This window comes from Vulpes vulpes, chromosome 2 (assembly GCF_048418805.1).
Source record: "Vulpes vulpes isolate BD-2025 chromosome 2, VulVul3, whole genome shotgun sequence".
In the NCBI taxonomy this organism is placed as follows: domain Eukaryota; kingdom Metazoa; phylum Chordata; class Mammalia; order Carnivora; family Canidae; genus Vulpes; species Vulpes vulpes.
Genome location: NC_132781.1, coordinates 14,333,381 through 14,355,218, shown reverse-complemented (window position 1 = coordinate 14,355,218; position 21,838 = coordinate 14,333,381). Strand labels below are relative to the sequence as shown.

The 21,838-nt window shown below is 42.0% G+C and overlaps 2 protein-coding genes across 5 annotated transcripts in view; one reads left to right on the top strand and one right to left on the bottom strand.

Moving 5' to 3' along the window:
• Positions 1-452: 452 nt before the first annotated feature.
• MILR1 (mast cell immunoglobulin like receptor 1) lies at positions 453-16,725 on the top strand. 2 transcript variants are annotated; one of them, XM_025999597.2, is made up of 8 exons: positions 453-645; positions 4,872-5,147; positions 10,775-11,062; positions 12,593-12,703; positions 14,956-15,045; positions 15,560-15,616; positions 15,745-15,813; positions 16,242-16,725. In XM_025999597.2, the coding sequence occupies exons 1-8, from the start codon at positions 561-563 to the stop codon at positions 16,292-16,294; spliced, it is 1,029 nt and encodes a 342-aa protein (XP_025855382.1). In that variant the 5' UTR covers positions 453-560; the 3' UTR covers positions 16,295-16,725. The 2 variants fall into 2 exon arrangements, with proteins under 2 accessions (XP_025855382.1, XP_072602925.1); XM_072746824.1 differs by lacking the exon at positions 4,872-5,147 and having other exon boundaries at positions 461-645; positions 16,242-16,377.
• Positions 7,626-21,838, bottom strand: part of POLG2 (DNA polymerase gamma 2, accessory subunit) — a 40,588-nt gene continuing 26,375 nt past the window's right edge. Inside the window, exons 8-9 of one of the 3 annotated variants that reach the window (XM_025999594.2) lie at positions 19,982-20,101; positions 7,626-9,621 (exon numbers count right to left, since the gene is read on the bottom strand). In XM_025999594.2, coding sequence (XP_025855379.1) covers positions 20,020-20,101 — 82 coding nt within the window. In that variant the 3' untranslated portion in view covers positions 7,626-9,621; positions 19,982-20,019. Of the gene's footprint in view, positions 9,622-16,549; positions 16,949-19,981; positions 20,102-21,838 lie in introns of those variants that run through there. The other 2 variants (XM_025999595.2, XM_025999596.2) reach the window with 2 other exon arrangements.

Below are 21,838 nucleotides of genomic sequence, written 5' to 3'. Positions count from 1 at the left end.
TTTATCTCTAGAAAGTGTGGAGTGGGGCCTAGGAATCAGCATGTAACAGGCATTTCTGATGCCTTGTTTGTGTATATCTACTCCAGACAGTCAGTATTTGCTTCCCAAGACTAAACCAAACTTCCACTAAATTCTTTTTGATATAGGCCAGATCCAGAGAGAGATGATCAGAGACATCTGATTCACAAAGACAATATCACAGTCAAATTTTTCCTTCTTCCCACTGTCCAGCTTCCCAGACAGCCAGAGTTAGGGCAACCTATCACATCTCTCTCTCTTTGTATAAGAACTCATTGAGGGAACACAGGTTGGTCAAACCACCCAGTCACATCGTTTTAAGCTTGTCCCAGCAACTCTAATTTCTTTAACTTGGCCAAAAAAGAGGAAGTCCCTAAATGACTCACCACCCTGGGGCCACCACGCCTCCTTTGCCCCCCTCTCTGATTTCTTCTGACAGAATGTGGAGTCATTTGAATAAACTGTTCTTTTGGGGCTTCTTTTCTTCTCCCACATGTAAGGCTTATTTACCATTTTGAAGCTTGCATCTCCAAACCAACGTGATGTGGAAAAGGAGTTTTCTCGCGTTCCTTTTCGCTCTTTCACTTCAAAAAGCTGCTCTGGATTGTGAGACAAGAGGAATAAACAGTAAGTTTCATTTACTTCCTTCTCTCTTTTACGGAAACCATTTTCACTGACACAGTGGGGATGGTCTACTTTCAACACGACTGTTCATGAATAAGTCTTTCTATGCTTTTAGATGAGCAACCAGAGTCAAGTCTTCTCAAAAACCTACAGTTTAAAATGATGAGATGTGAAGCAGGGAGTTGAAGCCTCTTTCCTGAGATTTGGAGATAAATATTGAGATTGTTTTTACAAAGAAATATTTTTCTTTCTTTCTAGGTTGTTTTTTAAAGATTTATTTATGTATTTTAGAGAGAGTGTGTGTGTGAACAGGGAGGGGGCAGAAGGAGAGGGAGAGAGAAAATCTCAAGTAGACTCCCCACTGGAGCACAGAGCCAGATGTGGGGCTCCATCCCAGAACCTGGAGCCAAAATCAAGAGTTGTCAGGTTAACCAACTGAACCAGCTAGGTGCCCCTGTTGTTGTTGTTTCTTTTAATGTAGAAAATCAACACGTATTCATTGTAAAATAATTCAAGCAACAAAATAAAAATATATACTGAGAGGCAGTTTATCATCATAGAGCTAGACCAGCCAGGGTCATGGTCCTAACCCTGGTTCTACCATTTTCCAGCAGGAAGCCTGGGTGCATGATGCAACCACTTAATCTCTTTCCTTTGTGATGTTGGGGAAATAAAAGCACATAGGGGAGGGTTCTTGTCAGGCCTGAGTGAGACAAGCCATGTCCCTCAGTACAGTGTTTGGTGTATGGTGAGCCGTCAAGAAATGCTAGGCCAGGTTGTTGTTACTATATGAAATATGAAAGTGCTGTGATACTCTACAATTCTCTTCCACTTCCAGAAGCAACCACTATTAACAGTCATTCATTCTCTGTTCAGTACCATAGTAAACAAACCCTTCATGACTTGTCCTTTTTTTAGATAACAATAATCACAGACATCCTTGCAAGCAGTAGATGTAGACTTGGCTCCTTTTTCATGGTGCTTGGTAATATGACTCAGCCATAGTTGATGTAACCATCCCCCTTACTGATTGTTCCATTTTTTTCTTTGTAATGTAAACAACACTGCAATAAACATCATCGTACAAAACATCCTTTGCGGACTCACGAGAGGATGAGAGCATCTCTAGAGATTAAAATCCTAGAGGTGAAATTGCCAGGTCAAAGGCCATGTACATCTGAATTGCTAGGTTGCCCTCCCAACACTCTGTACCCGTCACCATGACTACTCACATAGGCAAGTGTTTCCCATGCCTCTCTAACAGCAGAGACAATCCATTGGTAAATGTGTCCCAATCTGATGAGTAAAGACCAGTATCTCAGTGTCGTTGTAATTTGTAGTTGTCTCATTACTTGTGAGGTTGAGCATCTTTTTCATGTTTATTGGTCATGAACACTCAGTTCCACAGAGAGGAAATGGAAGAGAGGAGAGACTGTGTCTTGAAGCTGAGTTATGTAACACTGAAAAAATGTTAGTGGAAAGGGAGGTATCCATGGCATTTCTGAGGGGCTTAAGCCCCTTCTCCACCCAAGCCATCCCTTGGCCCTCGCATATTTAATGGCTCTCTGCATTCATTCTTCTGGGAATTACCTATTCATATTATTTATCCATTTATTTGTCTTTTTTTAATTCATTTGCCATTGACTTACATGTATAAAAAGAATCCTTCACTTTCATTTATGTGTTAAGTATTTCTTTTTAGGCTGTCACTTGTCTTAATTTTGCCGTAAGGAAACTTTATGTTTTAGTCAGTTTTTCAATGTTTTTGTTGTGCCTTTTAATTTTTGTGCCTTACTTGGAAGACCTTTTCTCCTCAGATGATATAATAACTTTTTTTTTTTAAGATTCTATTTATTTACTCATGAGAGACACACAGAGCGAGGCAGAGACACAGGCAGAGGGAGAAGCAGGCTCCTTGCAAGGAGCCCGATGTGGGACTCTATTCAGGATCCCGGAATCATGCCCTGGGCCAAAGGCAGATACTCAACCACGGAGCCATCCAGGCATCCCTATTTTCTAATATTCTCTTAATTCTTTACTAATTTTATTCTTTTTATATTAGTTTTTCTTATGAGGGTTATTTTTTCCCTTGGCATTTTAAAATAATAAAATACAAATACACAAGCACTCAAAGACTGCTGGGTAGTGTCAAAAGGGCTCAGGAGGGGTGCCTGGTTGGCTCAGTTGGTAGAGCATAGGACTCTTGATCTCAGGGGTGGTGAGTTGAGCAGCACATTGAGCATAGAGCCTACTTAAAAACAAACAAACCCTCTGCTTCTCCCCCTGCTTGCTCATGCTCTCTTTCTCTCTCAAATAAATAAATAAAATCTTAAAACGAACAAAAACAAAGCAAAGAAAGGTCTCAGGAGTTGGTTTAGAGGTGTTTCCCATGGCTAAAAAATGGGACAATAAAAATAATAATTGCAATGGATTGAAATACATTAAATATGTTTAAACTATGAGTTTATAATGATTCTTAAATAAAAAATAACAATAATGAAAGAAGAACATCCCACTGTTACAAGATGCTAAGACACCAACTCATTATTTTCAGAACTGATCAATAAATGGAGTGATCCAAGCATTTATCCTGCCTTTTCTATGTAAATCATATCTCAGTATAACCAAAGAGTTGATGGGGCAAGCTTCTCTTTATAGAATTATTTCAGATAATAAATGAAAAAGGAAGGATAGAATTAGTCTAAAACCATTTTGCAACCTCTAATGAAATAATGCTTCTAAGTGATTATTGTCAAAGCCAACTAAGAAACAAAAAGAGAGATGATCAGACATTATATACCTCCTAATGGAAGTATACTCTGCCACCATGCATTCTTGCTAAATAAAAGCTAATCTGGATTTTATTAAGCCTTTGGACAGGGGACAGAGGAACATGGTAAAGGATACCATGGCATTGTGATCCACAAAATCCAGATCGTGGAAAATGCTATAGAACAAACAGCTTGCCATTTTCAACAAATAAATTGCAGGGGGAGAAAAAGAAAAGAGAAATGGAAATGTCTATAGATTTAAAAATATGTAAGAAGAAGAAAATAAAAGGGACCCCTGGGTGGCTCAGTTGTGGACCGACTGCCTTTGGCGCAGGGCATGATCCTGGAGTCCCGGGATTGAGTCCCACATCGGGTTCCCTGCATGGAGCCTGCCTCTCCCTCTGCCTGTGTCTCTGCCTCTCTCTGTGTACCTCTCATGAATAAATAAATAAAATATTAAAAAAACAGGCGTAAGAAATATATCAACTAATTACAGTGGGTCATTTTGAATCCAAAACAATAACAACAGCAGACAATTAGGGAAATTTGAACACTAACTAGATGTTTGATGATATTTTAAAAGTGTTAATTTTTGATGATAATTTAAAAGTTAATTTTTAGTGTGATAATAGTATTGTTATGTTTACGTCAAAAAAGTCCTTGTCTTTTATAGATATGAACCATCAATTAATATTTCTGAATATTTCTGTTTTGAATCCAAAACAATAACAACAGCAGACAATTAGGGAAATTTGAACACTAACTAGATGTTTGATGATATTTTAAAAGTGTTAATTTTTGATGATAATTTAAAAGTTAATTTTTAGTGTGATAATAGTATTGTTATGTTTACGTCAAAAAAGTCCTTGTCTTTTAGAGATATGAATCGTCAATTAATATTTCTAAGTCAGAATAGCAAGTGTTAAAAGAGTGCACTTCACTAAATTGTACATCTGAAAGTAATGTGTCAATTAACTGGAATTTTAAAAAAATTTACTTATTTATTTGAGAGAGCAAGTGCATGTGCATGAGAGAGGGTGGGGAGAAAGAGAAGCAGGCTCCCCCCTGAGCAGGGAGCCTGACATGTGGCTTGATCCCAGGACCCTAGGATCATGACCTGAGCCAGAGGCAGATGCTTAACCAACTGAGCCACCCAGGTACCCCAACTAACTGGAATTTAAATTTTAAAAAAGAAAGAAAAAAAAATCAGAGTGTCCACTTCAAGCTCTCGCTGGCAGAAGAGGTGACAAGCATGAGAGAGCTTGTCAGGGCCCCCCATGCATCACTGGGAGGAGCTCTGGTATTTGCCAAGGCTTCCTTACACACTCGTAAGCCTAGCTGTACAGGCAAGGTAAAGACCAGTGTCTCTACCACCTTGACCCACAAAATGTGGCTGGATCACCATTTAGTTATTAAGGGACATTAACAAAGACTTTTTCTTGTGTTACTGTTTTCCAGAACTCCTTTCTCCAAGTTTGGACTCAGAAACAAAAGCAGTCAGGAGAGGTCAAAATGTATCACTAATTTGTTCCAATCAGAACAAATCACTAGAGATCACTTATTTTTTGTTTCGGAATGAGAAACACCTGAGAACCCAGAATGGAAAAGGTGAACCCATGATTTTTAACCTAAGCGTCTCAGAAGCCCATGAGTTGGGCCCCTACAAATGCAAAGCCCAAATTTCTAACTGTTCAATTAGCAAGTACAGTCGTGAGTTCAACTTCATATTTGTTGGTAAGTAGAGCACTCATTCTTGGGGGATCCCTGTGATTTACCGGATTCTTTCCTGTTCTAATGGTCTCTCTGCTCCCCTGCAAATACTCACTCAAGAGCCTGGAAAGTATGTCACTGAGATCATTATTCTTAATAATTCTATTTTACTTTCTCTTCTAAAGACTACTTTTAAATGATTAATAGAAGATTTATCTAAACAATAATACATAGAGTCAGCATTGCCAGACTTAACATGAGACATTAAATGTTCGATCCAATTTTCCTTCCTGAATAAGTTTTGGGTTTTATTTTCCTACCCCTGTCAGTTTTGAAAACATAATACCAGAAGAAGAGGGGCCCACTTTCTTTCTTTTTTTTTTTTTTTATGGATGAGCCACCCAGGGATCTCCCGCCCTAAGTGACTCTTTTTTTTTTTTTTTAATTTTTATTTATTTATGATAGGCACACAGTGAGAGAGAGAGAGAGGCAGAGACACAGGCAGAGGGAGAAGCAGGCTCCATGCACCGGGAGCCCGACGTGGGACTCAGTCCCGGGTCTCCAGGATTGCGCCCTGGGCCAAAGGCAGGCGCTAAACCGCTGCGCCACCCAGGGATCCCCCAAGGGGGGCCCACTTTCAAACAGAGCTCCTAAGAGTTGAGGTCCTGGGAGTGAGTTTGAAATTGGGATAGATATTTGCTGATCTCGTACAGGTCTACAAATCAAGGCAGGATCTTCACTGAGCCCTCTGTGGCTGGGGTTGTTGTACTGAAGCAAGTACTCTCATTTAAGCTGGGATCATGTGACCAACTGCTCAGCTTGTGTCTTCCAGGCTTGCAGAGATATGCTGTATTCAGCTGAATGGAGGATAGTGGGTAGAGTGGCCAAATGCAATGGCTTGTAATTGGGGGAATGACATCTTGGCAATCCTTCATACCTCTTCCAAAGACTTCTAGCTATTTCAGATAATAATAGCCTGATTGCCTTAGACAAAAAGTCTTATCTGAACAATTTGGGAAATTGTTGAGATCTTTTCTAGATGTTTTACTCTAGGATTCCCATCATGTAGGCAAAAATTACTTTTTCTCTGAAGATTCAGGAAGTCTTAGAATCAGTAGTGAACACTGTGGCAAGGGCCTTCAAAGCCCCAGGTCTTTCCCACCTTCTCCCCTTTGCAGTGACCATCCATCGGGTACCGCATAAGCCAGCACATCTTATAACTGCTATATTTTTCTTTCCCATCTTTCCACCCCAAGCCTCTCACAACCTAGCATTAATGGTCTCATTTATAAAGGTGACCTTGATAATGGATTCCTGGGAGAAGGAGAGAGGGTTTCCAGGTAATATGTGTGACTTGTACCTGGAGGCTTCTAAACATAGGAGCTCTGACTTACTGATCAAATCCTTGAGTGATCTTCAGGTCTGCGTTCTCAAGCACTAGTGGCTAGACCACTAGCCACATGTGGTTATTTACATTTAAATCCAAATTAATTAAAATTAAATGAAATAAAAAGCTCACTTCTTAGTCTTATTAGTCATGTTTCAAGTATTCAGTACAGCCAGCCATATTAGACAATGCAGACAGAACATTTCCATCATTAAAGAAAGCTCTATTGGACATCACTGCTCTAGCTCAATGCTTTTTAGCTTACTAGGTTATAACCATCTTAATAATCAATGATAGTGATGGGTACTTTCCCTGAGAAACATTCATGAGATTACAAATGCAAATTTCTGCACACGGCTTTAGGAGATCCAAGTTAAAACCAACCATCATAGGACAGTTTTGAACACAAACTGAATAGAAGCCATATTGTAAAAGAAGTGTGAAGAGGGGAGAAAACACCTGTAAACATGATCTTGGGATGTTGTGCATAATGTGAGGGCAGTCCCCCAGCTGATAATATTCTCTGGTGGTCAGTGTAGGCCACCAGACTGGACTGGGCAGCGGTATTGCAGAAAGAGAAATGGGATGAGCATTGGGGAACCTGTGTACCATCAGCTTCCTGTGAAACTTTGGTTATTCCCTTTCATTACACCTTTGATATACCACCAGTCCTCAATTGTTAAATATGAATTGAGAAGATAGGCAGTACAATGCTAACATTGGTTTTAACTCTGATTGAGTCTCAGTCTATTGTGTGCATAATGGGGTGAGGAGAGTAGGCACTCACTTTGCAGGGAAAGCATCCGAATGCCCTTCAAATCACTGAGATTCAGCATGAGAAAGGATGGCAAATCCCACTACTGGTGTGGGTTTCCTCCATTTGAATAACAGGGGCCTATACTTCTGCAAGGAATAAACCCTTACAGGGCTTATTTTAGATGACTTATGAACTTGATGGCTGAAGCTTCAAATGAGCTGATTAATAAACCTCAAGTCTTCATTTCCTGAGCTTCTGTCCCACAGATATGTATAAAATCGTCCCACATCCTGCCTTCCAAGTAAATGCACACATTTCCTGCAATTTGTTACAGTAATCGCACTGTCCTGTAGAACTGTTTTTTTTTTTTTAAGATTTTATTTATTTATTCATGAGAGACACAGAGAGAGTGAGAGGCAGAGACAGAGACAGACGGAGAAGCAGGCTCCATGCAGGAGCCTGACATGGAACTCGATTCTGGGTCTCCAGGATCAGGCCCTGGACTGAAGGCGGCGCTAAACCACTGAGCCACCTGGGTTGCCCGAACTGTTTTGATGGATTATAAAACTGTTTTCTCTTCATTTAGATCAGATTAGTAGATATCTATTGAGCGCTTACCCAGATGCAAGTAATTTGTTGGGCGTTGCTGGGGTTTCAGTGATGCCTAAGACATGTTCTTGTCCCCAACTCAATAGGGATATAAACCATGAACACAAATTCATTGATCATTGATTCACTCATCAAATACTTAATGATATCTCAAATGTGCCAAGCTCTGGGATATACATTAATTTCTGCCCTGGTGGAGCTTCCAGTCTAGTTGGGGAGATACAAAACCCAAGTACCCAAACAAATTCATAATCACAAACTATGCTGATTGTTATGAAGGAAAAGTAAAATGGCACAGTAATGGAGAGAAGCAGAGGATGGTGAAGCAATCTACTTAGGTAGGGTAGTTAGGGATGGCTTTACAAAGGGATGACATTTAACTAGAGTCCTGAAGAATGACAAGGAATTAGCCATGTGAAGAAACAGGGAAAGAGGGCTCTAGTCAAAGGACAATAGCCTGTGCAGGGGTTCCAACTTGGGAAAGATCTTGGCTGATTGGGAAGGACCTAAAAAAGGAGGCTGGTATGGCTGAAAATCAGATGAGGGGAGTGTGACCTCAGGTGAGAAGGGAGAGGGAAGGGAACAAGTCAGGGCCTGGCACCCAGTTTATTGTCTTCAAAGTTATTCCATTCTAGGTGAGGCAGGGCAAGAGTAGAAGTTGGGGATTGGTTGAGAGGCTTTTGCAGTCATCCAGGAGACAAACAATGGTGAGGATGGACAATGGAGATATAAGTGGATTCAAAGTGTATTTTGGAGGAAGAAACAGTAGGACTTGTTAGATGATTAGATTTGATTTGGGTTCACACGTTAGTGAAGGTGAAGAAGGAATCAAGAATGACTTCCAGATATCTAATATGATCAGCCGATGGGAAGTGGTGCATTTACTGAGATGGGGAAAACTGGAAGAACGAGGAGTTGGGGAAAAAATTGTTTAATGGGTATAAAGTTTTGGGTATGCAAGATGAGCAAGTTCTCCAGATCTTGCAGTACATTTTGCTGTACATAGTTAATAACACTGTATTGAGCACTTAAAAATTTAAGAAAGTAGATCTCATGTTAACTCTTCTTACCATAGTAAAATAAGTGAATGGATGGATGGATGAATGAATGAATCTATGAATAAAAACATTTTTTAAACAATTGGATTTTAGTATATGTTTATCTACCTATTGATTTTTCAGTAATTAGCAGATTAGCTAGAGTTCAGTTTCAAACAGGTTACATTTGAGAGGACCATAGACATCCAAGTGGATCAGATAATAAAAGGATGGGAGGCAGAAGAGGAAGTACTTCAGCCTAGAGGATTTAGGAAAGGTCTTCTGGGAAATGTGACAGCTGAACGAGTCTTCACGGATTCCTTGAAATTTGTAAAAATATAACTGGTTTAGTGAAGAGTAGCAACTCTCTTACTCCAAGCACTATGATGCTATGATGCCCTTGGCCAGTCCTTTTACAAACTCTCAGGAAAGTTTATATTTTTCCAGTCAGTTGAGATATCAATCCTTGGTCTAGTTTGGATCATGTCATCTCAGAGAAGAGTCCATGTTTCCTCAAGTATGTTTCAACTGCTCCTTCCTGAAAATTACGGGATGTAGACTTCAGTTCCATAGGAAGAATGAATTATTGGTGCTGTTGGTGCTCTTCTCCAAGTTGCATTCCAAGGCCACCATCACTATTCCCAAAGTTGTTCTCTGAGGCCACTGTTGCCAGGTGCTGCTCTGTCAAGGATGCTGCCCCAGGGATTCCTGCTCAAGGGAGGGATGGAGTAAGGAGATTCTAAATTATTTTCTTTGATTTTACTTATACTTTGGTCCCTGTATTTCATTGTTTCTATGCCAACCTGATATTGTTTAAAGAAAAAATCTGCTTGGGAGTTGGCCCAAGCCAACTGGATCTGCTGTTTACTAGCTGAGTGACCTTGGACTAATTTCTTAACCTCTGAATCACAGTTCATTCACTGGTGGAATGGGCATAGTACTACCTTCCTTGTAGTACAATTGTGATGTGAAATGAGGTAATGTGAATAGTAAGCCTGGTACATGATGGATACTCAACAATTATCCTTCCTTTCCTATAATACTGCTTTATTAATGAATTATATTTTTTTTATTTGAGAAAGAATGAGTGAGAGAGAGAAAGCACAGAAGTGGGGGGGTGGGCAGAGGGAGAGGGAGAAGCAGAGTCCCATTGAACAGGGAGCCCAACATGGGCCTCGATCCCAGAACCCCAGGATCATGATCTGAGCCGAAGGCAGAGGTTTAACTAACTGAGCCACCCAGGCGTCCCTATTAATGAATTATAAAGTAAATAATATAGCTGGGTTCTCCCACAAAATAGGATATGATTTGACAGAGTCTAGCAGACCCACAGACTTCCTTTTGAAAAGTTCCTTTGAACCTATTTACCAGGGTTACTTCCTGCTTGTGGGAAAAAGTAAAAGATAACTGCAGAGATGAATTCTATAAATAAAAATATAGTTAGGAGAGATGATATTTTTAGATTTGATTTTAAAAACCCACTGTAGCCTTATAAAGATTAGGAATAAAAGCACCTCTCAACTTCATACTTGGAACTAGATCTTTGAAAAAACTATACTCATTCTCAGCAACAGATTGAGACTTCTGATGAAAGACAAGTTTGTGCTCTGATTCCTCAAAGCAGAGAGACAGCCTCCACCCTCTGGCATTCTCAGCACCTGGCTTGTGCCACACTGAGTGGAGCTAACCACGTATCATCAGTCTTTCTCACCGGGATGCCAGCTTCTTGACTTTTCAAGAAGGGGTGTCATTCATCTTTGGGTCCACAGTCGGGAACAGAACAGGTGTTCAATCCATTTTGTGGACTGCGTGAGTGAATCCAATCTGCTTATCCCTTTAACACACACTTTCATTTTTCTAGACCCAGTGATCACACCAGTGCTGAACGTTAATGTTGTTAAAATAGAAACAGACCGACATATAACACTACGTTGTATCTCCTTCAATGGCTCTCTGCCCATCACTTATACTTTCTTTGAGAAAAATATTGCCATATCACCAGCTATTCCCAAGTACGTAAGGGAGCCTGCTGAATTCAACATAACCAAGAACAGTGCTGGAGAAATGGAGGAGTATAAGTGCAAAGCTAAAAATGAGTTGCCTGATCATACAAGATACAGTCAGCCAATCCTCATCAATCCTCAAACAGGTAAGGGCTATGGGAGCTCTTTCCACAGGGTCTGGATTTGCTTCCAGAAACTGCAGCTACTCCTCCCATCCCTCTTTCCTTGCTGGCCATCTGCATCCAAATCCCTTTCTTTTGGGAGGTTCTACACCAACTCTGATTGGGGGTTTCTTTCTGCCATGAAAAGGAAGAAGACAAGCCTAGAAACTAGGTCAGAAGGGGATCTTGTACGGAGACTTCCCCACTTGACCTTGCTTCCTGCTTGATCTTCACTGGCCAGGTTCTAAGCAAACATATCAGAATTTGCATTTCTCTCAGAGTTGCCGGGTTTTGATTCTCTTTTGCTTTTCCCTTGACTTCTAACACCTCTGCTTGCCTGCTTGACTGTTTACTGCCCACTGCTAAGGGTTGGTGAGTGTAGACCGCCAGGACCACCCTTGGGGGGAGAAGGGCTCCTGTCCTAGTCCTGTGTTTTAAAGGGCATTGCTCTGGTGCTTCTTGGCCATGCATCTTCCCATAGGCTGAGGAGTCCAGCATATTCTCATGTCCCCACCTGGACCTTGTCCCACTTTCCTAAACCATATGCTGGGTACCTGGACCTGAATTTCCCACCCAATCAGATCAGAACCCCCTTCCAGGGCCTACACAAGTTTCATTCCCAGCTTATCCTCCCAAGGTTGTACTACAGAAAGGAAGTGAGCATCCCTGGACCCAAGTAAAGGGGCTGTTTTTTTGGGGGGGGGCATGGACAACATTTGTACATACAGCCTAGAGGGTCCATGTGCACGTGAGACCTAGAGGTCTCATACTAGGCTGCATACGAAGGGCCTTACGAAAGGACACTTGTTGAGGTAGAAGGATAGAACAAAAAAGAGGTTAGCTAAAGCAGTAGGCATGCTTGGGTATTGGACACTTCACCCACCCTTATCTTCTGAAGAATAGAGCCCACGCCCTGGTGATCAGTAAGTTCTAACAAATGAGGCAGCCTGTTGGACTCAGGCCCCAGAATCAAGCTTTTGCCTACAATCACAGCCCTTCCATTTATTAGCCGTGTGACTGTAGGAAAGTCATTTAACCCCTCTGAGTCTTACTTTACTCATTTGTAAAATGAGAGTAGTATCAATGAGATAAATTAGGCAATGCTTGGAAAGTGCTTAACACAGTGACTGGTGTGCAGTTAATAATGAATGGTGGCTATTTAGGCGACAAAAACCATGCCAAAATGACTCAGGGCTTTGCCCAATAAATAAGTGACTGTTCTGAGCCTTATGACCCTAACGATGCCACCAGGAATCAGTCTGTCAAATACTCCGCTGTTTTTCTCTTCCTTGTATGACTCCTTGTGGAAGATGTACTTGGTCATGACTTCCAGAACTTCACTGACTCACAATTTAACTCTCAAGAGTTGCAGCTGCCTATAGGAGTCTGGGGACCGGGGTGCACAGTACATTAGCTAGCTTCAAAGACAGTGGTGACTACCTTTTCCAGAACATTCCATAGCTCAGTGTCATTGGAAAAGCTGTGTGGTGACCAGTGAATGCTGTCTTCTTCTAGGTGGATACAGCTGTCCTTTCTGCCTGCAGCTACTACTTCCGGGGTTATTGCTGGTGCTAATCATAATAATCCCAATTCTGGCATTTTGGATACTACCAAAGTACAAAGCAAGTAAGTTCTTTAGTGGCTTTCTCATTATTTGCCATGATGTTGGGTACAGAAAGCAGGAGAGAAGATGAAGAGGAAGGGAAAAGGAAATACAACACTGGATACAAGGAAAACAAAGAACGAAGGAAATGATGCAAAGGGGGAAGGTAAATGAAGCAGACTTCCTGCACAGCTCGCGCCTAGGCTGGTTCTCACTTCTCTGGTGGAAGCCCTTCTTGTTTAGATCACTTGGAGGTATGTGGCCTGTGTGGTCACACAGGGGGCCCTCACTAAGAAGAGCCCTATACTAGGTTTCATTCTCTGTTGTCACTGTCTTGAAATTCTGAATCCTTTTTTTTACTCTTTTTAAAATTATTTATTTATTTATTTATTTATTTATTTATTTATTATTTTTTAAGATTTTGTTTATTTATTTATTCATGAGAGACAGAGAGAGTGAAAGGCAGAGACACAGGCAGAGGGAGAAGCAGGCTCCATGCAGGGAGCCGACACGGGACTCGATTCCAGGTCTCAGGATCAGGCCCTGGGCTGAAGGCGGTGCTAAACCACTGAGCCACCCGGACTGCCCTAAATTATTTTTTAAATTTTAAAATATACATACCAATAAAATTTGCCATCTTAGCCATTGTTAAGTATACAGTTTCATGGCATTAAGTGCATTGTCATCGCCATCATCCACGCACGGAACTTTTCTCATCTTGCAAAACTGAAACTCTGTCCCCATTAAGCTCTCCCCATTGAGCCCCCCACCCTCCCAGCCCCTGGCAACCACCACTCTCCCTTCTGTCTCTATGAATTTGGCTACTCTGGGGACCTCGTATAATGGGCTCATATGGTATCTCTCCTTTTGTGACTGGCTCATCTCACTCAGCAGAAATGTCCTGGAGATTCATCCATGTTGTGCATGTGTCAAAATCTCCATCATTTCTCAAGCTGAAGAATATTCCGTTAACGACAGATACGTAGATACAGATAAATATATACACTAAGTTTATCCATTCATCTGTCAATGGGCCCTTGGGTTGCTTCCACCTTTTGGCTGTTGTGAATACTGCTGCTAGGAACATGGGTGCAGAGATCTTCATAATTTTTTAACAAGAGGCCCTGCATTCTTGCTGTGCACTGGGCCCTGCAAATAAGGTAGTGGGTTCTGACTGCCAGCTGCGCAAAGGCAAGAGCTTTGCCTTGTATTTGTCAGCATCCTAGCTCTGCCACTCTGAGGAAGCTCAACAAGAGTTTCATCGCTCTATGCCTCACCTTCAGTCCTGCATCAAGCCCCAGTCACTGTTTCTCGCTATATTCACCTCTTATGACCACTTCTACTTAAAATTTCAAAATGGCCTTTTCGGGGGATCCCTGGGTGGCTCAGCAGTTTAGTGCCTGCCTTTGGCCCAGGTCGCAATCCTGGAGTCCCGGGATCGAGTCCCACGTCGGGCTCCCGGCATGGAGCCTGCTTCTCCCTCCTCCTGTGTCTCTGCCTCTCTCTCTCTCTATATATATATCTATCATAAATAAATAAATAAATAAATAAATAAATCTTAAAAAAATGGCCTTTTCATTTGGCATGCAAGTAATAGAGGAATATCAAGATATGCACAAAGAACAGTGTGTCTAAGCACCAGCACCCAGCAGTGAGCTGAGAGGCGTCAGGCAGGCTCCTTCACTTACCTGAGCCTCAGCATTCTGACCTGTAGAATAGGGAGACACTGTCACAACTAGGGTGAGAACCAAGTGATACTTGTTAGCCTCCTGTGCCTGAAGTCAGAAACTCAGTTGACATAAAACTTGAAAATAGATGTCAAAATGTATACACCTTATACATTTTTAAAACCTATCTTCCCTTCCTACAAAAAGTCTTGCAAAAGCAGAATTAGTATTCTTGATTACTGGCCAGGGCTAAATAGAACTCAGCTGGGTAATTTATGATGTCTTGCAGATATTACAAAGCTTTTTACAGGCTGTTCTTTTCAGTGAAGGAAAGAAAATGTGTCTCTGGCCACCTCAAGTGTAATCTGATAAGAGGATGTTCCTTGCAGACCCAAGAAAATAAATCAGATGGGCTTCTGGCTTGGAGGAGTGGGTGCTATGGATTCCTTTCTGAGTCCATGGTTTTCCTTCAATAGACAGCAGTGTAGGCTATTGGAGCAAGTGATTCTTTGTTTCACGTCTTTGGGGGATTCTGCTCCTTAGCAGAGGAAATGAGAAAAATGTGGCTGAATTGGTTTAATTTAATAATTATGCATCAATTAATGTAGGAAAAGCTATGAGAGATAAGGCACCCAGAGACAATGGAAATACGGCCATGGAAGTTGGAATATATGCAAATATCTGTGCAAATCAAGCAGGTAAGAGAACTTTATTGGGTATTTTGATTGGTTTGGTTGGTTGGTTTCAGGTTTTTGTCTTTTTTATTTAAGGTTGTACAGATACATGGGTTAAAAAAAAATGAAAAGGAACAGAATACAATGTCTTTCCCCCACCACCTGACGTCAATCCCACTTTACAGGAGCAACAACCAGTTTTTAAAAATCTCCCATAGATACTCTATGTGGATGCTAGCAACTAAACAAAGGGTTAGCAGATCATTCTATGCCTTGATTTTTTTTCATTTAACAACATACCTTGGAGATTTTTTTTAATGTCAGTTTGGAATGGTCCACACTGTATTCTAGAGCCTCTGCCCTCTTCATGCAGGCATCATACACTGCTTTATGGTAAATAGACTCAAGGTCTTGGTAACAATAAGAACAAGCCCAACACTGCCTGAGGGCTGGCCCTGTTCCATGGTGCTAAGCAATTTGCCTGCCTTGTCTATGCAAACACCACTAAGTCCTAATTTATGTTGTTCCCATTTTACAGGTCAGGAACCTGTGCCAGGCTTGGAACCATGGCAGTGTGTTCCCACAGCCCAAGAAGGTAAGTGTTCTCTGCTAAGTCCAGAGGTTGCACATCATTTTGAGGGTGGCTGGCTAAACCACTGCCCCCAAGTGATCAGAGATTCAGATTATAGGATCAATAACTCTGTTCTTTATTTTTCACCCCAGGAATCAGACACCCCCAGGAGATCCATTATGCTACTCCCATGTTCCAGGAGGTGGCACCAAGAGTTCATGGTGAGCCACAGTTTGGGAAAGAGATAGTATCAAAATGAGACCACAGTCTTTGTAAGGCCACCATACTCTGGGGCTTTAGAAGCCCAAAGATGGGGTAGATGGGGACGTCATGCACACCCCCAGGAAACCAATAGCAACCAATACCACAGCTCCTAACAAATCTCATCAAGAGATGGGTGGGTAGGGAGGAGGGAAGAATGTGACACTGAGAGTATCATATAAAAAATCCAAAGAGAAGGAAGGATGCAGGGGTACTTTAAGCCATTTTCAAGAATAAGTTATTTTTATAGTACAGGAAAAAACACTTAATACATGGTTCTGTCAGACTACCCTGCTACTAAAATGAGGGGTTTTTTTTTTGGGAGGAGAGGGTGCTTTTAGAGTCTCTATGGATATATGTTCTAATTATTTTCTCTTTTATATTTCAGAAGCCTGTAACGATCATAAAACTGGCTATCTTTATTCTGATCTCATCTTGTGAAATCTAAGTTGTGATATAAGCTACATCTCAGTGTTAGATCCTTTTTATAAAGCTGATTTACATGAAGCAAATGTGATCAATACTTAAAAATACCTCACTGGTGACCTAAAATGAATTACTATTTTTCATGATTAGCACTATTCCTTTGGCCTATTTGTGTACATCCAATCCTGTCATCAGACAACAGTTTTGTCAGGTGGGATCCTGACTGGTGACAGTTTTTAAATGCTTCTGCTATTTTTAGGTATGGACCATTCTCCCCATTGCCATATCATTTAAAGAATAATTGCTAGACCACTGTGCTCTTGATAAGTGCATCCTAGAAGCAGTATAGTGATCATCTTTCCAGTGTCCCCACCACCATGCCCACTGAAGGTTCAGAAGAAAAAATCATGTCTAAATTCTAAAACAAAAATTGGTAACCTTGAAAATGTGTCTGAAGAGTCCTTGTAGTTACCATAAGAGTAAAGTGAGATTACTGAGTACACATTTATTATCCATTACCATCTCAATTTGCTCTCAGATTTTGGAAGGCTGCAAAAATATTTACATTGATTTTCATGGATGTTCTCAGTCTTCAATACTCAGCTAATGTCAAAGGCATGCCTTTATGTGCTACATTTCCTATCAGCGTTCTGTAGAGAGGACAGAGTTCTATGGAAGAAAGGAGAATAGATGACTTTGCCCATCTGAACAAATCACCACAAACTGGTGGCTTAAAACAACAGAGATTTATTTTGTCATAGTTCTGGGGCCCAGAAATCCAAAATCAAGATGTCAGCAGAGCTGTGGTCCCTCTGAAGACATTAGGGGAGAATCCTTGCTTGTCTCTTTCAATTTCTTATGTTTCCTGGTGTAAGGTCCTTGGCTTATGGCAACATCTCTCCAATCTCTGCCTCTGTCTTCATATGGCCTCCTCTTCCATTTCTTTTCTTTTCTTTTTTTTCTTTTCTTTTTTTTTAAGATTTTATTTATTTATTCATGAGAGACAGAGAGAGAGAGGCAGAGACACAGGCAGAGGGAGAAGCAGGCTCCATGCAGGGAGCCCAACGTGGGACCCGATCCTGGGACTCCAGGATCACGCCCTGGGTTGAAGGCAGGTGCCAAACCGCTGAAACTACCCAGGGACCCCCCCCCCCTCTTCACTTTCTTTTATTTTTTTGTTTTTAAGATTTTTAAAATTTATTTGGGGGAGTGGAAAGAGCACAGAGGGAGAAGCAGACTCCCCACTGAGCAGGGAGCCTGATGCAGGGCTCAGTCCCAGGACCCTGAGATCATGACCTGAGCCAAAGGCAAACATCCAACTGACTGAGCCACCCAGGCACCCCTCTTTGCCTTTCTTTTATAAGGACGCTGGTTATTGGATTTATGATCCTTCCTCCCCCCATAGGATGACCTACCGCATCTTGAGATCCTTATATCTACAAAGACCTTTTGTTCTTTTTAAAGATTTTATTTAGGGATCCCTGGGTGGTGCAGCGGTTTGGTGCCTGCCTTTGGCCCAGGACATGATCCTGGAGACCCGGGATTGAATCCTACGTCGGGCTCCCGGTGCATGGAGCCTGCTTCTCCCTCTGCCTGTGTCTCTTCCTCTCTCTCTCTCTCTCTCTGTGTGACTATCATAAATAAATAAAAAATAAATAAAGATTTTATTTATGTATTTGAGAGAGAGAGCTGGGGGAGGGGCAGAGGGAGAGCAAGAGAAAGAATCCTCAAGCAGACTCCCTACTGAGCACAAGGCTGACACAGGGCTGGACTCTGAGATCATGACCTGAGTGGAAATCAAGAGTCAGCCATTTAACCAACTGAGCAACCCAGGTGCCCCTGCAAAGACCTTTATTCAAATAAGGTGACATTCACAGTTTGTAAGAGTTAGGACATGGACTTAGCTTTTTTAAATTAATCAATTAATTAATTTTTAAAGATTGTATTTATTTATTCATGATAGACATAGAGAGAAAGAGAGAGAGGCAGACACAGGTAGAGGGAGAAGCAGGCTCCATGCTGGGAGCCCAACGTGGGACTCGATCCCGGGACTTCAGGATCATCCTGGGCCAAAGGCAGGCGCTAAACCGCTGAGCCACCTAGGGATTCCCCTCCCCCCCTTTTAAAAAGATTTTATTTATTTATTCATGAGAGACAGAGAGAGAGATTGGCAGAGACACAGGCAGAGGGAGAAGCAGGCTCCATGCAGGGAGCCCGACGTGGGACTTGATCCTCGGAATGAGGATCACACCCTGGGCCACAGGCAGCGCTAAACCGCTGAGCCACCTGGGCTGCCCTGGACTTTCCTTTTTGGGGAGCCACCATTCAGACCACCTCAGAGGTCAAATTGTATCTAGTTTAAATCTCTCATCCTAGGAGTTATTAGTAAAGTCCAATAAAAGCAAAGAGGCATTTGAAGGGCTCTAGACAAACAAAACAACTTGGCCAAAACTTTTCTGCTCTGCTCTTCTTCTGGGGGTTGCTTGAACCGGTCTTAATTGTTCCCAACAGTGGATCTCTAACTAGAAAAATCATAGCTACCGATTAGACACTAACTATATAATATCCTACAAGGGCAATATTTGTTTCTTTTTTTTTTTTTTAATTTTTTTTTTTAAATTTTTTATTTATTTATGATAGTCACAGAGAGAGAGAGAGGCAGAGACACAGGCGGAGGGAGAAGCAGGCTCCATGCACCGGGAGCCTGATGTGGGATTCGATCCCGGGTCTCCAGGATCGCGCCCTGGGCCAAAGGCAGGCGCCAAACCGCTGCGCCACCCAGGGATCCCACAATATTTGTTTCTACAGGTAAGGAAACTTAGATTCAGATGGGGTAAGTAATTTTACAAGGTCACTCATAGCTTAGTAGTGGTTGAACTGCGAGTTAAATCCTAGCAAAGATCAGCAGAAGCACTGGCCATGGGAATGCCTATTTAGGGTGGGAAGGGATACAACGCACACAGGTCCAGATTAATTTGAGGATTTTGTTGCCATAAAGGAGCATTCATGAGCATAATTTCTGCCCTTTCTCTGCTGACATTTTTTTAAAGACTTTTAAAAATTTGAGAGAGAGGGACGCCTGGGTGGCTCAGCAATTGAGTGTTTGCTTTCAGCTCAGGGCATGATCCTGGGTGCAGGGATCAAGTCCCGTATTGGGCTTCCTGTGAGGAGCCTGCTTCTCCCTCTGTCTATGTCTCTGCCTCTCTCTCTGTGTCTCTCATGAATAAATAAATAAAATCTTTTTTTAAAAAATTGAGAGACAGCACCAGCAGGGGCATGGGGCAGAGGGAGAAGCTCTCCCCACTGAGCAGTGAGTACAATGCAGGGCTTGATTTCAGGACCCCGGGATCATGATCATCTGAGCTGAAGGCAGATGCTTAACTGACTGAGCCACCTAGGCACCCTCTATTGACATTTTTATTTGGGAGGGAATCAGTGTGTCATAGAGGCTAAAAAAGTAAGGGTTCCAGAGTCAGACAGACTGAGCATAATTTAGGCTCAGTTATGTCTTAATTGTGTGACTCTGGATAAGTTAAGTGCTTCAGTTTTTTTCTTTTGGGGGGCAGAGAAAGGGCGGTAAATAATAACTGCATTATAGGGCTGCCATGAGAATTAACTCAGGTAATCAATGTAAAGGTCTTGGAACAGGGCCAGGTACATAATAATTCAAAAAAGGCTAGTTATTTGAGGTACGATACTTACATTGAGGCATATGAATTGGCTGCTCCCCTTAAAAATCTTTAAGTCTTTGAGGCCATAAAGTTGGTAACTTGGTCACCATTGGCTGCTTCTTCTGTCTTGAGTTCCCTCCTGAAGCAGAGCCTGAAACAAGGACTTAGATGCAGGTAGCCTATATGGCAGGTGACCTCAGACAGCAGGAGTTGGGGGGCAGGGCAGTGAAACAAGAGGAAAAGTCAACACAGGGTTGGGGAGGAGCTAGCAAGCTCCAGACCATAATGGTAATTGGATTTGATCCAGTTAAGACCTTCTGAAGTTTTAAAGTCCAGAAATGCGTCTAAGTTTCACAGCATGCCCTGAATCAATAGCCTTTCATTTTCTCCTTGCAAAGCTTTTAAAGCAGTTAGTAGAAGCCAACCAACTCCACAATCCATATAATTACCATTGCCCCATGCCTTTCAAGTGCTAAAGCCACTGCATACTCAGCCTCCTTCCCCACTGTAGGGGAAGGTCTTAGTAATTGTAAAGTAATTGTGAAGCTATGGCTGTAATGGTTATCACCACCCTCCTCACTACCCCCTTAGAACATCGCCTGTTGCTATCCATCCAAGCAGTAATTCCATTTCCCAGGGCTGCTTTCTAAGGTCTTCTGAACCCTGTCTTATCCTGGGCTAGCCCTGAAAGCAAAGCCTGACCTAAGGCCTTCAGTGCAAATAATTTATCTGAGAAGTGACCTGCGGGAACAAGTGTAAGGGACTGAAGGAAGAGCCAGTACCAGGGCATACTGTTGAGTTGGGCCCTTCTATGGGCAACTGGGGCTTGATCCCACTTGGAACCTTCGGAGCAATGAGAAAATGTCTCTCCGAACTGTCCTTGAGGACCCCTCCATTGGCTTCTACCCCTAATTGACTGAGGGTTGTCCCAGGAGGTGATGCCTCCCCCACTTCTAGGCTGTGTATATGGACATTCCACATGGGCTTCCACTGGCATCTTACTGCAAAGCACCAGGACAGAAAATGAGTGGCATGTGTTGTACACTTGAAGCAAGAAGTTGTCAACACAAAGTGAGTGAAGTCTCAGAGGCAGCTGCAATCAGAGGTGAGGCTCAGGGGATGTGACTCAAGATACAGAGGTGGCGGGTACGCCATCTCCCAAGAATTCCTTTGTAACGACAATAATAACTGCCACACGTGGACATTGTACCAGGGTCCAGGTGCTGTTAAGTGCCTTGTGTACTTAGGCTCCCTCCTCACCCAGCTGCGACTTCCTGTGGCTTCCCATTCTACTTTATCCCCTACACAGACGGTCAGGCTTTTGGACGGAATTGTTCAGGAAGGGAAGAGGAGGAAAAGATTTACTGAGTTTTCATTTCAATAGCTACATTTTTTTCATGTCTGTTTAAGCTTCACTTTGGTTCTTTTCCAAATCCATATATTCTTTGTTTTTTGTTGTTGTGAAATAAAGCACACGTTATGTGAAAATGTGTAAAAATAGATATGTGCTGTGTAGTATGTTAGACCAAGTGAACACTGCCAGCCACCCGGGAGGCCCTCTGCATGCCTCTTCCTACTCAAAACCCTCCCTTCCCTACCTTCACTACTCATTTATGGGAATTAATTCTTTGCTTTTCTTTATTGCATTCCTGAACCACCAAGTATGCATATGAACATTGTATTTTTGCCTGTTTTTGAGTTTAATATAAATGGAATCATATAGCATTTATTCTTGTGTTGGGCTTTTTTTGCTCAACATTTTATTTGTGAGATTTATCCACATTGCTGCATGTAGCTGTAATTATGTATTCCATTACTAAACAGCATTCCATTGTTTGAATATACCATAATTTATCTATTTTATGGCTGACAGATATTTGGGCTGTTG